General features: G+C 38.1%; 1 protein-coding gene across 1 annotated transcript in view; it reads right to left on the reverse strand.

Moving 5' to 3' along the window:
- Positions 1–16,199, reverse strand: part of RSRC1 (arginine and serine rich coiled-coil 1) — a 304,072-nt gene that overhangs the window by 223,912 nt on the left and 63,961 nt on the right. Inside the window, exon 4 of the mRNA XM_054983579.1 lies at positions 7,833–8,009. Coding sequence (XP_054839554.1) covers positions 7,833–8,009 — 177 coding nt within the window. The remainder of the gene's footprint in view (positions 1–7,832; positions 8,010–16,199) is intronic.

The raw sequence follows: 16,199 nt of genomic DNA on the forward strand, positions 1-16,199 counted from the left end.
ATGTTTATATATATCTCCCTCACATTTACGACATTGGCCACTGATCTAGTCCTTATCTAGAATTTTAACCAAATCATTCTGTCTTCTACAGCCATGATTGCTGTCTCACCATCAAGTTATTCAGTAATCCACAAGGATTTTATAATTTACATATTATAATTTGCATATGCCTAGAATCTATGGAATGGACAGATAGGAATGTAAAAATGTTTTGCATGGATTACCCCCAATAACTGTTATTGGCCTTCCTCCATGTTCTTGGTATTCTATGTTTGTTTTTACTGAACTATTTTAATACTATTTTAATTTTTTTAAATTCTAAATTGTTTAAAATGTTGTTTAATTTTTTTAATGTTTGTCACTTTGGGAACCCTATTTGAATGGCAAGGCAGTGTACAAATGTTTTAAATAAAGTGTGTTAGCTAAAGGCAGCGAAGAACTTCCATCCCTTGGTCACGCTGAAATTCAATCTTTTAGTCATACTGAATTTCTAACCTCATTACCCTGCTCTGCTTGAAGCCTCTTTGGCACAGTAAGGACAGATTCTTTTCTCAAGGAGGCAGGTTTGTTAGGAGGAGTTAGGAGAGGAGGTGCAAGGACACTGTGAATGGGTGGGGCAGAGGGGGAAACAACTGAGTTGTGAGGCGTACGGGCAGGGGGGGGAACTAGCTGCATGTTGACAAGCATGTTGCTTATAAAGGGTCTCATAATCACTTTTATTGCTTCTTATTCAAATCAAATGTACTGTTGGAGTGAGATGTGCTTGTGCCTTTTGCCACATTATCTGATTGCCTGCAAAAGTTCTGCCGGGCTTACCTGACTGGAGAAAAGAAAAGGTCTTTTAAACATTATCTGACCCCAGTTAAGGCATTTTAGGTGACCACTAGCGGTATACGTTGATTTAAAAAGAATGGAAGAGGGAAACACAACCAACTTCTTTATTTTTGCGGCCTTTAAGAGGTAGAACATACAGCGGGGACATTCATTCATTTTGCTTTCCTGCTTCAGACCTTCCAGCCAACGTAACAAACAATTCTGAAGCTTATTTGTATTACTAAACTGTTCAGCACCGATTTGAAAGTGCTAGAAAGTTGTACACCTGAGCAAACTAGAAAGTCACTGTTACTCCAAAAATAGAATATTTTAATAATGTAGTTAAAAATTGTCCTTCACTAGTGTAAGGCGATACAATTACTTAATGTCTTCACTAGTGTAAGGTGATAACAATCAGTTAACATCTTATCTCAAGAACTAGGGATATATAATTCTATGGGCTTCACAACCAATAATAAAAATAAATAAAATTTAAAGAAATACTTTCATTCAAATATTAACCAAAATACAAGGTGAATAATTGAGTTTTAAATCTACCAAAGATAATTAACATTTTAATTATGGGATGATGGGAAACATAGGACAACTAATTTGTTGTTTGATACAATCAAGAGCTATAGTATGTAAAATAAATAAAGAAGGAAACAAACTGGAATGTCTGCAGACAGCACAGAATTTAAAGGCCATAATTTTTTACTGCTCCTTTGAAAATTGCTAGCCTTGATTCTTATGAAGCAGAAAACAATACAATAGAACATCATGTTTTACCAATCCCCACCTAAATGTCTACTCTCATAATTTACAAGCAAAATGCTGATACATCTCAAAACGTATTTCATTCCATATTTTATCAATTACAGTTTTATTTATGACAACATTTCATAAGATATTAGTAAGTATATCTGAAATATTATGTGGGAAACATCTGGGTATCAGATCCCAATTCAGCATTCTCCTTTTAAGCCTTTGGTTTGATATAAGGAGGCGTCTCGATAATTATAACACTTCAGAATTAACATTATAACACTTCACGTTAATTCTAAAGTGTTATAATGTTCACCTCAAAAGAAGAAAAAATGTGCCCTAATAGGGAAAATAAAGGTATTGTTGCTCTGATGTATACACTGAAAGAGAAGGACTTGGTAGCAAAGGAATCAATCCCTAGCACTCTGATCACAGGAATACTCTCCTAAATGTTTTTCACTGACTTTACTATCATGCTATGAGCCAAGTTTTAGTTCATAGTACTATACCTCTGTTCCCCTACTACTGTATCTTTCCCTTCATGTCCTTTTGGACAGCAAGATTTGAGTCCAAGATTTGAGTCCAGTGGCACCTTGAGTCCAGTGGCACCTTTGAGTTCGACAAGGGAGCTTAGAGACCCATACGCTTCTGAGAACTTGAACCTGAAAATCTTGTTGGCCTCTAAGGTGGCACTGGACTCAAAGGCTGCCGTTCTACCACAAACCAGCACAGCTACCTACCTGAAACTTGTCCTGTAGTTTCCTTCTCCCATTCTCTCTTTTCTACCATAGCCCCATTTCCCATACATGCTCATATGGAATGCTAGTCCAGCGTCTGCAATATTTTCTTTTAGATCCTGAAGATCCACTTCTTTAGTTAATTCCTCTCTGAACTTTCCCTAGTAACTTTGCTACTCCACAGCACAATCTTCCTGTCATGGTCCTGACTCATCTGTCTGTCCCTGACAACTCAACCACTCCCAAAGTTTCTATCAAATCCAGGTTATTAGATCTCAGGGCAGGACTACATCACCAAATTTGTTCCATAATACAGGACTGGGTAGTTGGTAAACCACTGACCAACGTTTAATGAAGCGCCTAGCACCTGTTGAACAACTCACTAGGTGGTCCTTGGTTTCATCCAAGAGTTTATGTTTTTAAACAAGAATGCACACTCAAGATTATTTAACAAAAAATATTTATGCCTCTGTGAGATCAGAAGTATAACTCTTGTTTTGTCTATAGAGAGGTCCACAAAAAATTCTTGTGAAAAAAAGTAACTCACACAAGACTGAAGGTAGCCTGTGCATATTACCAAGTGCCTCATTGTTTGGAGCCAAAACTTTAGGTAGCTGCAGGAATTTACAAAATCTTATTTTGGAGAATGCTATTCACAAATAAGTATTTTGCTATTGTACTTCGTAAAAATCCATATTCCACTTGTTACAAATAAATAAGTCAGGAGTATAAATACTGCAAATACTATATTGATGAAGAACACTGGCTTGGATCCAAAGAAGGAAATTCACAGATGGAAGGGGGGTGGGGGCATGGAGAGGGACATTTCAGCCCCTTGGCCCAAAGCTTCCCAAAGCTACTCAAATAGCTTCAGGAATCTTTGATTTGGGGTTCCCGATATACTGGGGCCATTTTGGAAATTCCGGATCTTTGCGAATCGGGTCCGATTCAGGTATTTTTTCCAAATCGGAAACAATAAGAAATAAAGAGGTTATAGTGCTGTTGGGAGTCAATATACAAAAGGGGGAGGGGGAGGGGGTGGGATGCATGTATTAAGATAATGGGGAATATTTGAAAAGATATATAATGAATATGTGTTAACCCATCCAATAAAAAAAGATTTTTTTAAAAAAAGGAAACCCGAAGTGCACACCCTTAGTACACAACTGGATAAGTAGCTTGCTAAGACATGTGCCTGATGATGCAACATTTTTCGGCAGGCCCTGCTTGTAACTATTAGTCACAATAACAGCTTATAGAATGATGAATTAAAAACAGTTCTGAGAATAATTTGTTATATTCTACTAATCCTTGAGCAAGTACATGCTTCAGTATGGTTAAGGCCTGATACAGAACTTGGAATTATTGTCTACAGATCTTACCACATAAATTCCTTTGTACTGTGTTCCTTTCATACCCAAATGGGGATGGAAACCAGGCACTAAGTAACACTAACATGTTGCTGATAGCAACCTAAATCTTCAAAATGACAAATTGCTTTAACGACAAAAGTTGCTCAGATCCATATTCCCTATGTAGACATTCTTTGATCATTGTCTGATTAAATGAAAACTCTATTCCAAAGGTAGATAAGAGATAAATTACATACAATTACATCCTGTGCCAATCCCATTCAGTAGCCCATTAATATTTGGTTTCTAAACAGTAAGAAATTCTTATTTTCAAAGACCTATTTATAGTACATGGTATCAGAGAGGAAAACAACCTAACGTTATGAATGGCTCAATATTTAAAAAGTAACAAATATTACAGTGAACAGAAAGTAATGGTATGACTATGCAGATGTAAACAATAATACACAGGAGCCCAGTGCACAGGACAGCTTCATGCATTCACTGAGTGCACAGGGAGAGAGAATAGAAGCAAGTGCTCTGACCCGGCTCCCTGCCTCCCTTGATGATTGCAGAACCAACCATGTGGAGGAAGTGGCCACACGAATTCTCCCTCCCAGCAATTGGGAATGTTGCAAAAGCAGTGTTGTTGATCATGGAGAAGAACCATTTGCATGGCCACTTCCTCCACACAGTCGCCTCCGCAGACAGCAGAGGCAGGGGGTGGAGACAGTTCTCCCCTCCCGTCCCCACCCATTCAGTGAATTCATGAGGCTGTCCTGTACAACGGAACTTCAATCCTAATCTATCACATTATTTCTCACAGATTACTTCTCAGCAGCCTCTTCTCTTAATCTATTGCCATGAGAGAGAAAAATTCCGATGGTTAAACTTCTGAAATATGGAGTTACAAGGCAGAGAGAGTCTGATGATAGGGGAAACCTTGTGGAGCATGTCTAGTTCTCTGTGAAATATGTCTAGAGGATTGGTTCAAATGCTCTTGCAATGGACAGTGCAGCAATTTTCAGTGACATAATCCAATGCATATAATGCTTACCAAGAGCCACCTCGATCATGTCTAGAGAGGCAGCATACACATTTTCTATATAAAAAAGCAGAATACCAAGACTGTGACTTGAATAGAATCACAGAGAAAGTTTGGATACAAACAGATAAACAATAGGAGGGAGAATTCCAATTAAAACAAGTTGCCTTCAGATTCCAATCTACGCATTTAAGCAATTTTAATGCCAGCAGTAACTGCAAACAATTGTTAGCTAACAGTGGGTCTGAAACTACATGCTAATAGGAAAGATGTGCTGAGCTCAGAACAATCTTTGCCAGAATGCCTGTAGATGAGTTTTGAGTAAAGGCTCCACTTCATAAATGGCATACCAAAGAGATCTATTAAAGTACTCTTCCCCCCTCCCCAAAACTAAAAACATCTGGTGAGATGTGGTCCATGCAAAGAAACACTATTTGCTTCAATAAATCATCATGGTTAGGTTCCAATTATACTCTCAGACCTAGCATCATAACTACGCTACAAATTGTAGTGCCAAGCAACTGACTGCCTCAATAACAGAAAATGTCACTTCAGAAATACCACTGACATTCCATAGAAAAGGAGAATTGTCTGTTGTATCCCCTACCTTTAATAAGCTCATAACCACTTCCTTACATTTCAATATTTTTAAATTTACAAAAAACATTTTAAACTAAATAGTTTACATGCAAGCAAAAAAGCAAGTTATTTTAAGAGCATTAGATGAAGTGATATTAAACACTCAATACTGACCACATGATTATTCATCATTTGCAATAACTGATATCAATAATGTTTGCAATTATTCTTAGATCTAAGTGATAATATTTAAGATGGCTTACATTGTTAGTGATTGTTGCTGGTGCAAATATACAATGGATCCAAAGAGACTTCACAATAATAAAATATTTAGATAAATTCTTGTTACTCGTGGCAACATACTTTTTGATACTCCCTCTCAATTTTGAAATAAGTCATCTACATTAATCCATCAGAAAAGTACAAAGGACATATATAAGAAAAAACATTTTCACAGGCTATATATTGCCAGCATCCTTTGAAACAGACACAGACTTCACTGTTCCAACCATGGTCTCCAGCCCACAGGTTCTGCACATTTACGAAATAAATGCAGTTTCATCAGAGACCTCAGTGAGATACCAAAAAATGAAATCTGTACCTGTGGGCCACAACAGCTCTATACATTCAACAACCCCAAAACCTATCCTCTTTAGCCAAGCGAAGCCTGGCATCTATTTGACAATTTTTATACTGCTGCAAATCTTTGTTTAAACGATAACGCTTCTATCCAAACAGTGCTACAAAATTTCACTTCAAAGACTATATTCTTGGAAAACAACAATCTGTCTGCAATTCACTTCATATTACAGTGCTTATCTTATCCTGTTCAGCACCATTAGCAGCATTTCTGACATCCTTGGGCATACAGTTGTCAAATCAAACAGTACAGATATAACAAGGCTTGAAGAAAAGCTCTCTAAACACTTTTTAAAAAATCACTTAAGCAAATGCTGGAGACAAGAATACCACAGAAAGTCTGGAAAGCCAAAACCAAGGGCAATGAAATGACATCTCCATGTGATTGGTAATGTTTACATATCAGAACTATCATTTGATTAAAGGGCATTAGATTAGATTCAATTTTTCTTGACCAATACATGTAACTATTTTGCCAAACCTACTTCTGAAAATCAAGAAAGCAAAGTAGCATACTGGCTAACAGAGTGACCCGTGATTAGGAGATTCCCAATTCAATCTCACCCTGCTTCGGGGCCTATGGGAACACACCACCTCTCAGACTCAGATTCTCATTTGCAACATGGGAATAATAACTCAACTGTACCTCACAGGATTGTTGAAAGGATTACTGAGAACATGTGTGTCAAGCCCTTCTCAGCCCCTAAAAACTCCTCAACATTAAGGAAGGGGGAAAGCGGTGGGGTGGGGTGGAAGTATCCATATTGGAAAACTTTCCATATAGGGGGGGGGGCAGATAAAATTACCTCATCAAATGAGAGCATGCAATTTTGAAAAGAGAATTTCACTAAATTACTGGAGTTATTTTGTTAAGGACAACTGTGGCAAGAAACCTCTGCATAAAAGCACACTGACTGAATCAAAATGTCTTAAGCAAGAGTTACAGGGGGGGTTACGTACCGTGGGCGGTCAGTTTCTCTCTGAACTTTCTATTATGTCAGGCTTCACTGTTCTGGGTCCATCTGTGTCAAGTAAGCTACTCATTGTACCTCTGTGGCTATAATTCAATCAAGTTGAGCAATCCATTCCTACCTATTCTTCTGCCTAGCCTGCCTAATTTTTCTGTAAATGGTCTAGTTGGAGGATCACAGAAGTCTTTCCACAAACAACCTTAAGCTAGGGGCTTGCCAGATACTAAGTCTGGCATAAAACGTCATATGCCCAAAAAGTAGAGAATGGGGCCAAACTACATTTTAGTGTTTTTAAAGAACTGGATCTCAGGTCCCCAAATAACATAACATCTACAGGGGAATGGCTTTTTAAAAATAAAGGAGAACCTAACCGCGCTCAGAATACCACTGCTGGGGGAGGAAGGGCTCCTGCCTCCTTCCCAAGCCATTTTCCCACATGGCGGGGGGGAGGGGACAGCTCCAGTGGTGGTGTCCTAAGCCTGTTTGGGTTCTCTGTCTCTTTTCTTTTTTTAGAAGTCATTCCCTGCAGCTGCTATGAGGCTGTGGGAAACTTGGATCAAACCCTTTAAAAACTCTAATGTGTAGTTTCACCCTGATGCCAACGACATAAAGACTGAAGGAGCATGGCGACATGAGAAGACTGATTACTCCCGATTCCTCTCTCTTGCTCTGACTTTCTGCACTACATCCCAGTTTGCTCCTAAGAGCCCTTGACACTCAGAAGCAGCTTTTCTGGGCTTCAGAAGGCTGCAAGAGAAAGGGGAAGAGATTCATTCCATGAACTCTTTCTGTTCATGTCTCACTACATGCAATCATTGAATAGTCCTTGTAATCAAAAGGAAAAGCAAATGATTGAAGAAACTGAAGTACAAAAAACAATACATATCAAAAATAAGTTGTTTAATGAAGCTGAATTTTCTTTATTACCCACCCTGTTTTAGTGTAATGTTGGTCCTTCTCTTTCCCTCTGACCCGCTCCTTCTCTCTTGCCTTCTCTTTATCTCTGCCTTTACGTCTTTCTTTATCACGCGATCTGCTTCGAGTTCGTCTGTGACTGGTCCTTTCACTACTTCGGCTATAGGAACGCTGATGAGGTCTTGAGTGTGACCTGTAAGTTGACAATTAAGTGAATATGGTAAGTAAAGATGTAGCAGCATTAACACTCCTGCACACCTACTGACAACACAAGGGGCATAATTGGTTTGTTTATAAATGTTTCTGAATTTTAAGCACATCATATTAAATTACATAGATGAGGCAGGAAATGATGTGTTCTGCTTTTAAAACACAGAAAACTGTACACTCAGATTCCATTTTGAAACAGTGATTTTCTGCTTCCCCCTTTCCTCTACAGTACCCCCCTCCCAAGCTGCTCCTGAGAACCAGGGGGCCTTAAGGTAGATTGTGTATATAGTGTGGAGAGCTGTAGGTGGAGGGGGAAACTCAAAGGAATATCAGACTTCTTCTTGCACACCTCTTCTTGTATGAAAACAAGTACCTTTCCTTCATGCAACCCCATACCATTATTGTAACAGAAGAAAAACAAAATTTGTCTTCTACGGACTAAATTAAAGCAAGTACACACAATCGTGGATGTTAGAAACATTTGCAAAAACAGAAAAGGTGGAAAGCCAACTATCCAACTTAGTACATGCTGTATTAAGGGTATCTTTAGAACAGACGTTCTCCTAAAGTGCTTGAGATTAGTAACAAACTTTAGAAGGAGGAATGTTGAGACTAAAATCATTTCAGAAACCAAAGCTGAGCACCTAAAAACAAAAAAAGCTTGTTCCAAGGTGGAAGATTAGGTATTTAGTCCTCAGTCTGAGGCTTGGTTGACATGCATATTTATTATTTAATGAATCCAATCCAGTATCAGAAAAGGGCTTGTTATATATCAACAGGTCAAAGGTGTAACTCTGCAGGAAAAAGGTACACATAATCTCACACCACTTCAAGCATAAGGACCTGTATCTATCCCTACAGTTACAATGACTTAAGGATGCTTACATTTTCAGAAGTGTAAAATACCAATCTGAGCCTCCCCCCACACTATGAGCCCAGAGCTGCCCCACCCCCCATCCTGTTCCTTGGCTCAGCAATCAGAAACAGCACAGGGTCTGCCATGGGAGTGGCAAATCAGCAAAAGTTGCAAGTCTCTATTCTGAAAGCTTAAGAGCCCTTAAGTCACCAGAATGTGTGACTGGATACAGATCAAGGGATTCAAGACAAAACTATATGTTATGCGTAGTTCTGAGAGTCTTTCTACAGACTTTTTATTTTATACAATATAGCTGCTGGGAGAGAACAGCAGGGGAGGGTGGCCCTCTTCTGCCATTTCCCAGCTGATATGTGTCCCATAAGCTCCTTCTGTTCTAGCTGGGAATAAAATACAGAAATACCTTGAAATTTTCCCCAATGGAAATGACAGTAGCCTGGGGGCTACGATTTTTAGTAGGAAAGTAGTGCAAGAGGAAAGGGTCAGTTTTCTATTCTCCTCGGTTATCAGTACTGCTAGGACATCACTTTAACAGATCATTAAGCACAATCCAACTTTATCAAATCTTGTTGGACATTCAATACATACATTATTAACCACTGTGTTTCTTAAATTTACTTCCTTCTCAACATTCCCCTTCCACAACTGAAGGCTTTTCCACTCTGGGTTTTTTCATTGGTTCTGGCCACATATAGCTTTGATTTATCCCAATTTCCACATGCATTTTTTTGCCTTTAGTTTTCACTTTGGGGTTTGTTGTTTTCCCCATTTTTCCCCTGGTTCTTTTCAGATCACTTTTACCCTGATCTTTTTTTAAAGTTGATTCTGAGTTGCTTTTGTTTCTTGCTCGGGATTTTTCTTTCGGTTTAGTTTGTCCTGTCCACTCCCACCTACCTCTCTTTCTGATGATTGGTTGTTTATTAGAATCAAACCACCCCTTCCTCCCTCTGCCTTCCTTCCCCCTCCAGGTTTCTCTTTCTATCTTTTTTTACTGTCATTTTCATAACGTTATAATAACCTAACATTGTAATAACAGATGTAGCAGATTCTCTGAATCCCTAGCTTTCATTTTTTTAAAAAGTCTCTATTTCCTTCCACTGCAGAGATATACCTTTTTCCTTATATTCTGGCAATAGAAAGAGTTAGAGACTTGCTCTTTTAAATGAAAGCTGGGGATTCAGAGAATTTATTATTACAACATTGTCATAATGTTGTAACGACCTAACAAATAGCCTTTATTGTTCTCCTCACCTCCATTTTATCCTCACAATTAGCCTGTGAAGAAGGTTAGGTAGATAGTGCAAGAGTGGTCATCCAACAAGGTTCTATGGCAAAGTGGAGATTTAAATCTGGGCATCCAAGATTATAGGCCACCACTTTAACACCCTAATTTAATAAGATAGTTTTTCATTATTAGCTTTCCAATACAGAGGTGGTATACCATTAAACAACAGTTGCATTATTACCCTAAACCTCCCCTTCCAAGCATACATTAAAGGTAAAGGACCTTTAATCTTATGCCTTGGAAAGGGCTCTAAGACCACGAATGGACACAAATAAGGAAAAGCTGTCATTTTTCAATGGAAATCTGCATTTTATGCATATTCAAATTTAATTAATTATGGGATGGGAGGAGTGACTGGAATTTTGACTCAGTTAAGATTTCTTTAATCAAGTGACAGCCCTAATCACAATGAAAGAAAAAACACTGACATCAATTTCTCCTGATGATTCCTTCAAATAGATGATGGGGATGCAAATAATTTAATGATTAATGTTTTAGGAATAAATATACATCATACAGCAATAGTCTTAGTGACAAATGCTGCTCCTGGAGGCTCTAAAATAGTGTTCCATTTAGTTGTAGGCTTCTCTCACCAACATACTAGATCCATAATGGCCCCTGTAATGTTTTGCATGTAATTAAGGTTACATATTTTATTGCTACTGGTTGATGTTGGGGGCTTAGTATTTCTTATTGTGGGTTTAAATTCAAGCCTCTGAGGAAAGGGGGGGATCGGTGAGTGGAGTCTGCTTTGATTGGACGGTAGCTGTAGCCTAGGGTGCAGAGCAAACTGCAATGTTAGTCAGCGTGCTGAAAGAAAGTGCTCACTCCAGTTGAATCAGGCAAACTGTGTGGAGCCTGAGAGAGTCTGCATCTATGTGTTTCTGAGTGACAATTAACAAGCTAGGGGACTGTGGCCAAAACCAGCAATCTGTGGGGAGCCTGAGCTGTCTGTGTGTATGTCAGAGAAAGTATTTATTCTATTTAGGTGAGACAAGCTGTGTGAAAAGTCCTGAGTGAATCTATGTCTGTGTGGAGGGGAGGAGTGATTATTCTGTTAATGAAGAGCTGTGTAGAAAAATCAGGTCTGTGTGACTGGGTCTATGAATATATAGGGGTTTTTTTTAATTACCAAGCTTAAGAACTATTCTGAAGCAAATATGTTTATCAAAATTCTGCAACTATCACACGTTCTTATAAAAACATTCTACTTTTAAGCAAGAAAGATCCCTTTTTTCTCCATATAATAGGGTGGCCAGGTCCCTCAGGGCTCAAACTGGGGGGGGGGGTGTCACTGGGGGATGCCAAAAGAATTTACCTTACAAGTCACTAGTAAGCAACTGGTCAGACCAGGGTCCGACCGGGTAAAAATTGGCCTCCAAAGGGAAGGTGTATGGCAATAAATGGAGTGTTGGTTGTGACCAGTCTTCCTGAGGTAAAAGTTTAAAATTATATAAGGGGGAACTGAATTAAAGATCCAAAGGCAAAGATTTTAAAAAAGAAAATCATTACAGCTCCTTACAGTTTTTGGATACAATTCAAGATGATATCCCTTCTCAACCAAAAACCATTCAATAGCTTATATCCTTTCTCTTATTTTCTATTTCAGACTCAAGATTAATATTTCCCACCGTATTCCAGGCTTCAATTGAAACTCACATTCAGAACATGATGGTGAAAGACCTCCTCTATTGCTTTGCCTCCAAGTACAATTATTAAACACTAAATCTAAACCACAAGGAAACAAAGAGATATGCTCACTGGCTATTTATTAAAATGTGTGTTGGGTGACCTTGTGCCGTTCAAATATTCTCAGCCTAACCTATCTCACAGGGTTGTTGTGAGGATTAGTTGGCGGACAGGAGAACAATGTAAGTTGCTTTAGGTCCCCACTGGGAAGAAAGACAGGATTTAAATAAATAAATAAATTCCCACTGAGACCCATCAACTATATACTTAGACATTTTCAAGGAGTTAATAATGATGAGGAAAGGGGATTTGAGAATTTATCTTGTAGTGGGGATAAGTTTACACTTTGTTTAAAACATGTTCTGGTCTGAGTACTAAGAAGAGTGTAGGGCAAAATAATATGCTGATAAAGGTATTCTTTCATCTAGAAAATCAAGCAAATTTTTGGTGTTATGCTATATATTTAATAAAAGTAATCACTTCCAATTATAACTGTTAAAATCAAATGCCTAAGAAGTTATAATTACAAAAATTGCAAGGACATAAGGAAAGAAGTAAGGGTGGAGAATGTGCTACCAGCCCTACCAAAACATTAAAAAATAAAAAGCCCTCACAGCACACACCCATCATGCCAAAGGTTAAGTCATTTAGTCAAGTTCAAAGATCTTCAAAGGCTTCTTAGATCCAGATAAGCCCATATGCTATGAAAATCCTATGAAAAAGCCATTTCTTTCCAATCTGCTTTTCATGTCTAACTTACTGAACACGCACAGATGCTTGGCATCATTCAGGATCCCTGAATTTCACACCAGATAATAAAGGTTCACCAAAAATGTCCTATCTAAAATCCTAAATATTTTATTTATTTCTTCACACATCCCATTTGTATTTTTAAAAATCCTAAAAATATCCATAAAAGACTATTCAGTTACTGAGCTATAAGTGCTAATTTGCTAATTTCTTCACAGGTAATCAATTAAAATGTAAAATATTGGATAAAATGAGTTGCACTAAATTTAACAGCTGCTCCATAAGGATAATTAGTTTCACAAGGGCCATATGTAATCCAAACAGAGACAGAGTTGAAACAAATAAAGCAGATTTTAAAACAAGTTTGAGAAAATCTGCATTTAATTAGCAGGTGGGCACTACAACTGCATAATGTTTTTATACATTTGTATTTATGAAGTGACAGAAGATCTAAGGGCTTTTTAAAATGGCGTTTATTGTTTGAATGAGAACTGTTTCGCTGCATACTAAAGTGATTTAAGTCCTTATAGCACCGCTTTGAAAAAATCATAAACGGTGAAAGAAAACATGTGGAAAACTGTAAAACTAGAAAGAATTTGCGACAAAAAACAGATACACATACCATAACCAAAAGGAAACTACACTTAATTAAATGTACACTACATCTGGAATATCAGCCTAATAAAATGTGAAACTACTAATTTTCATTGTTCTATAGGAAATGAGGTCACTGTCATTTAGCATTCCCCCAATTATACAACTCTAACACACTAAAACCATCAACTCATCTTTTAAAAAAAATCATAGCTGAAATCATTAGCACACATTTCAAATATGTTTTGGGTCCTCTTGACACCCAATTCTAGATGACAGTGTAAGCAAGAGATGACTTAACTTGAAATAGCATGTGATAATTACAAATTACTACCGGGCTCTGGCACCCACAGATCATCTTATCAATAATACCCCTCGTTAATAACAGCCTTGTTTGTTAATCACCATCACTACCCCAAACAATCAATACATCTGCTAAAATATACAGCACCGGCTTTCTGGCTATGAATAAAATTGTAACATCTATGTGCAAGCAGTTAGAGAAACAGAGCACAAAGGACAGAGTTCAACAAGTGATTTTTTTTTAACTTGGTGGCTTTTTTTCAGTCGCCTCACAGCGGTGTTTTGTACAGAACCTGGCCTTGTCAATGAGTTCAGCGTGCCTTCCTTACAGAGTTTGGCAAGCCCATTCAGCAAACCGCAGAGGTGGGTGTGATTTATTACAGCAGCCAAGTATGTATTCAGCTAATTCATAATACCAAGTTTTAGATGGATCAACACTAAAATTACTCTGAAAAGACATCATATTGTTAGTAAACAGATTTTCTGTTTGCTTGAGATAAGTTGAGGTCTGCATAAACCAATTCAGGAACAACCTATTAACTCACTTCAATCCACTGTCAAATTTATATTTCAAGCTCAAAGGAATATAAAAAATAGAGCCATCTGAGAACATGCTGGTACTCACAGCTGTACTGATGGCATTTTATCTGCCCTGTGTGTACACACATCACCATGTGCATTCAAATAAAACATGCACGCTTTCTGTACATGCTACACTCTTCTTTCTATATTATTGAAAAATTGATTTATGCTCTTTGTCTAATCACTCAAATTCCTTATCTGTCTGGACAGCTCAGTCAACTCTTTACACAAGCCAAAGAAAGTAGGTTTTCTGGATGTGCAGGTCTGCAGAAGTATAGAAGAAGCATCCAAGGAGAATCTCAGAATCTCACACTGAATATGGTCAGGGACAAATACGATGCCTGGATTAATTTGAATTTATTGCAGATTTAGAAGTATTACTGACCCTGTTTTAGATTTCAGGAAGAGTTTCCCTGCTTGATCTAATAGGACAAAAGTTCCACTTGAGATCCCAGCCATGTGTTTTAAGATCTTCCAAACAACAAACAATTTTGTCTGATCATTGTGGAAAATAATCCTATAAGCATCTCTAACTCTTAACAATCTGATCATTAAAACCACTGCATTTTACAAAAGGTACATAAAAACAGAGAGAGAGCAGAAACACTTTAACATGCATCTGGAATGCCACCTTTGCTGCAGATGGATGCCTTTAGCAGGAACATGGCACATTCTTGCCAATCAAGCAAAACACCACTCCTGGAAACAGAGACCCTTCTCCCCTTATGCCCCTTTACTCTGCACATAACAAACAGCAATAGTATTCTAAGCAAGGGGAGAAGAAGAGGACTCATGCCTCTGACTAAAGGAGCCTGACTGCCAAAAGCTTATACCATGGAAAATCTTGTTGGTCTTTAAGGTTCTACTAAACTCGAATCTTGCTCTTCTACCACAGACTAACATGGCTACTCACCTGAAACATGCCTCACCAAATGTCCAAAGGCCAAGATGTGGAGGAACATTGACTCTCTGTTCTCCAGGGTCTCTGTGATCTAGAAGCACCCATCCCTTCCCACACACAGTGCCCATCAAAAAGATGGGTGTTTCACTAGTACATAATAAAGAACTGTTCTTATTTATGAAATTGCTTTTGTCTCAGTAGTAGAGTATCTGTTCAACCAACTAAAGTGTTAAGTAGTTTCCCTGGAACCTGAATATGGCCTGCTACAAAAAAATCTAACAATCTTCTGATTAACAAAGGAAGTACAAATCATACTGAGTAGTAACCTGAGTTAGTGTCTAAAACGTCATATATCAATACTGAGTTGCTGATTTTAATGTCTCCATATTCTGACTTGCCAAGCTAAAGTTATTACTACCAATAATGCTACCAATAATGCAGATTTGCAGAAAGCTTTAAAGTACATTCTGAAAGAGAAAAAACACCGTGAAGAGCCTTATATGCATGAATGGGGACTTGGGCAATAGGTGCAGCAGTTAGTACAAACAAACACAATGATGGTGCAAATTAAATGTGTTGGATACTAGCACAAGGATATTCTTGCCAGCAGAAGGATATTATTTTCCACCAACCCCTGCCCCACTATTGATACATATTATGCCCAGTGCTGGGGGTCCCCTAAACACAGGGGCAATGTTTTGAAGACCACTAGGGTATAATGGGAAGAGTCAGAAAAGTTCCATTCCAAACTCCTTATACCTTACCCTTTTAACACTCCAATAGTCATAAAAAATCATTTTATAGAAATATGACTTTTTGAAGGGTAGCTGACTTTTCTCATATGCCACTTAATTAATCTGTATCTGCATTAAATCAATTTACCTCACCAGCAATACCAGTGATGTAAAGAATGACTTGCAATATATTTTAACCACTTATTTACGTAATAAACTTTGGTGTATTCCTCAACATGTACTGTCAGACCTGTATTGGCTCAGATCCTGACGGAAGAAAGTAGCTATTCCCCCTGAAACAGGATCTCTCAATCTCCCCTTCAAGTGGCAGCCCCCTGCGTCCCTAAAAGATTCCTCCCAAGGCCAAGGGGACGCCAGAGTACCACTACATAAGTCATTAAAGGCTGCAGGAGGAAGGAAGTTTTGTCAATTCATCCTTGTGCAAACAAAAGCATTTTACA

Source organism: Eublepharis macularius, chromosome 6, assembly GCF_028583425.1.
Source record: "Eublepharis macularius isolate TG4126 chromosome 6, MPM_Emac_v1.0, whole genome shotgun sequence".
Classification (NCBI taxonomy): Eukaryota; Metazoa; Chordata; class Lepidosauria; order Squamata; family Eublepharidae; genus Eublepharis; species Eublepharis macularius.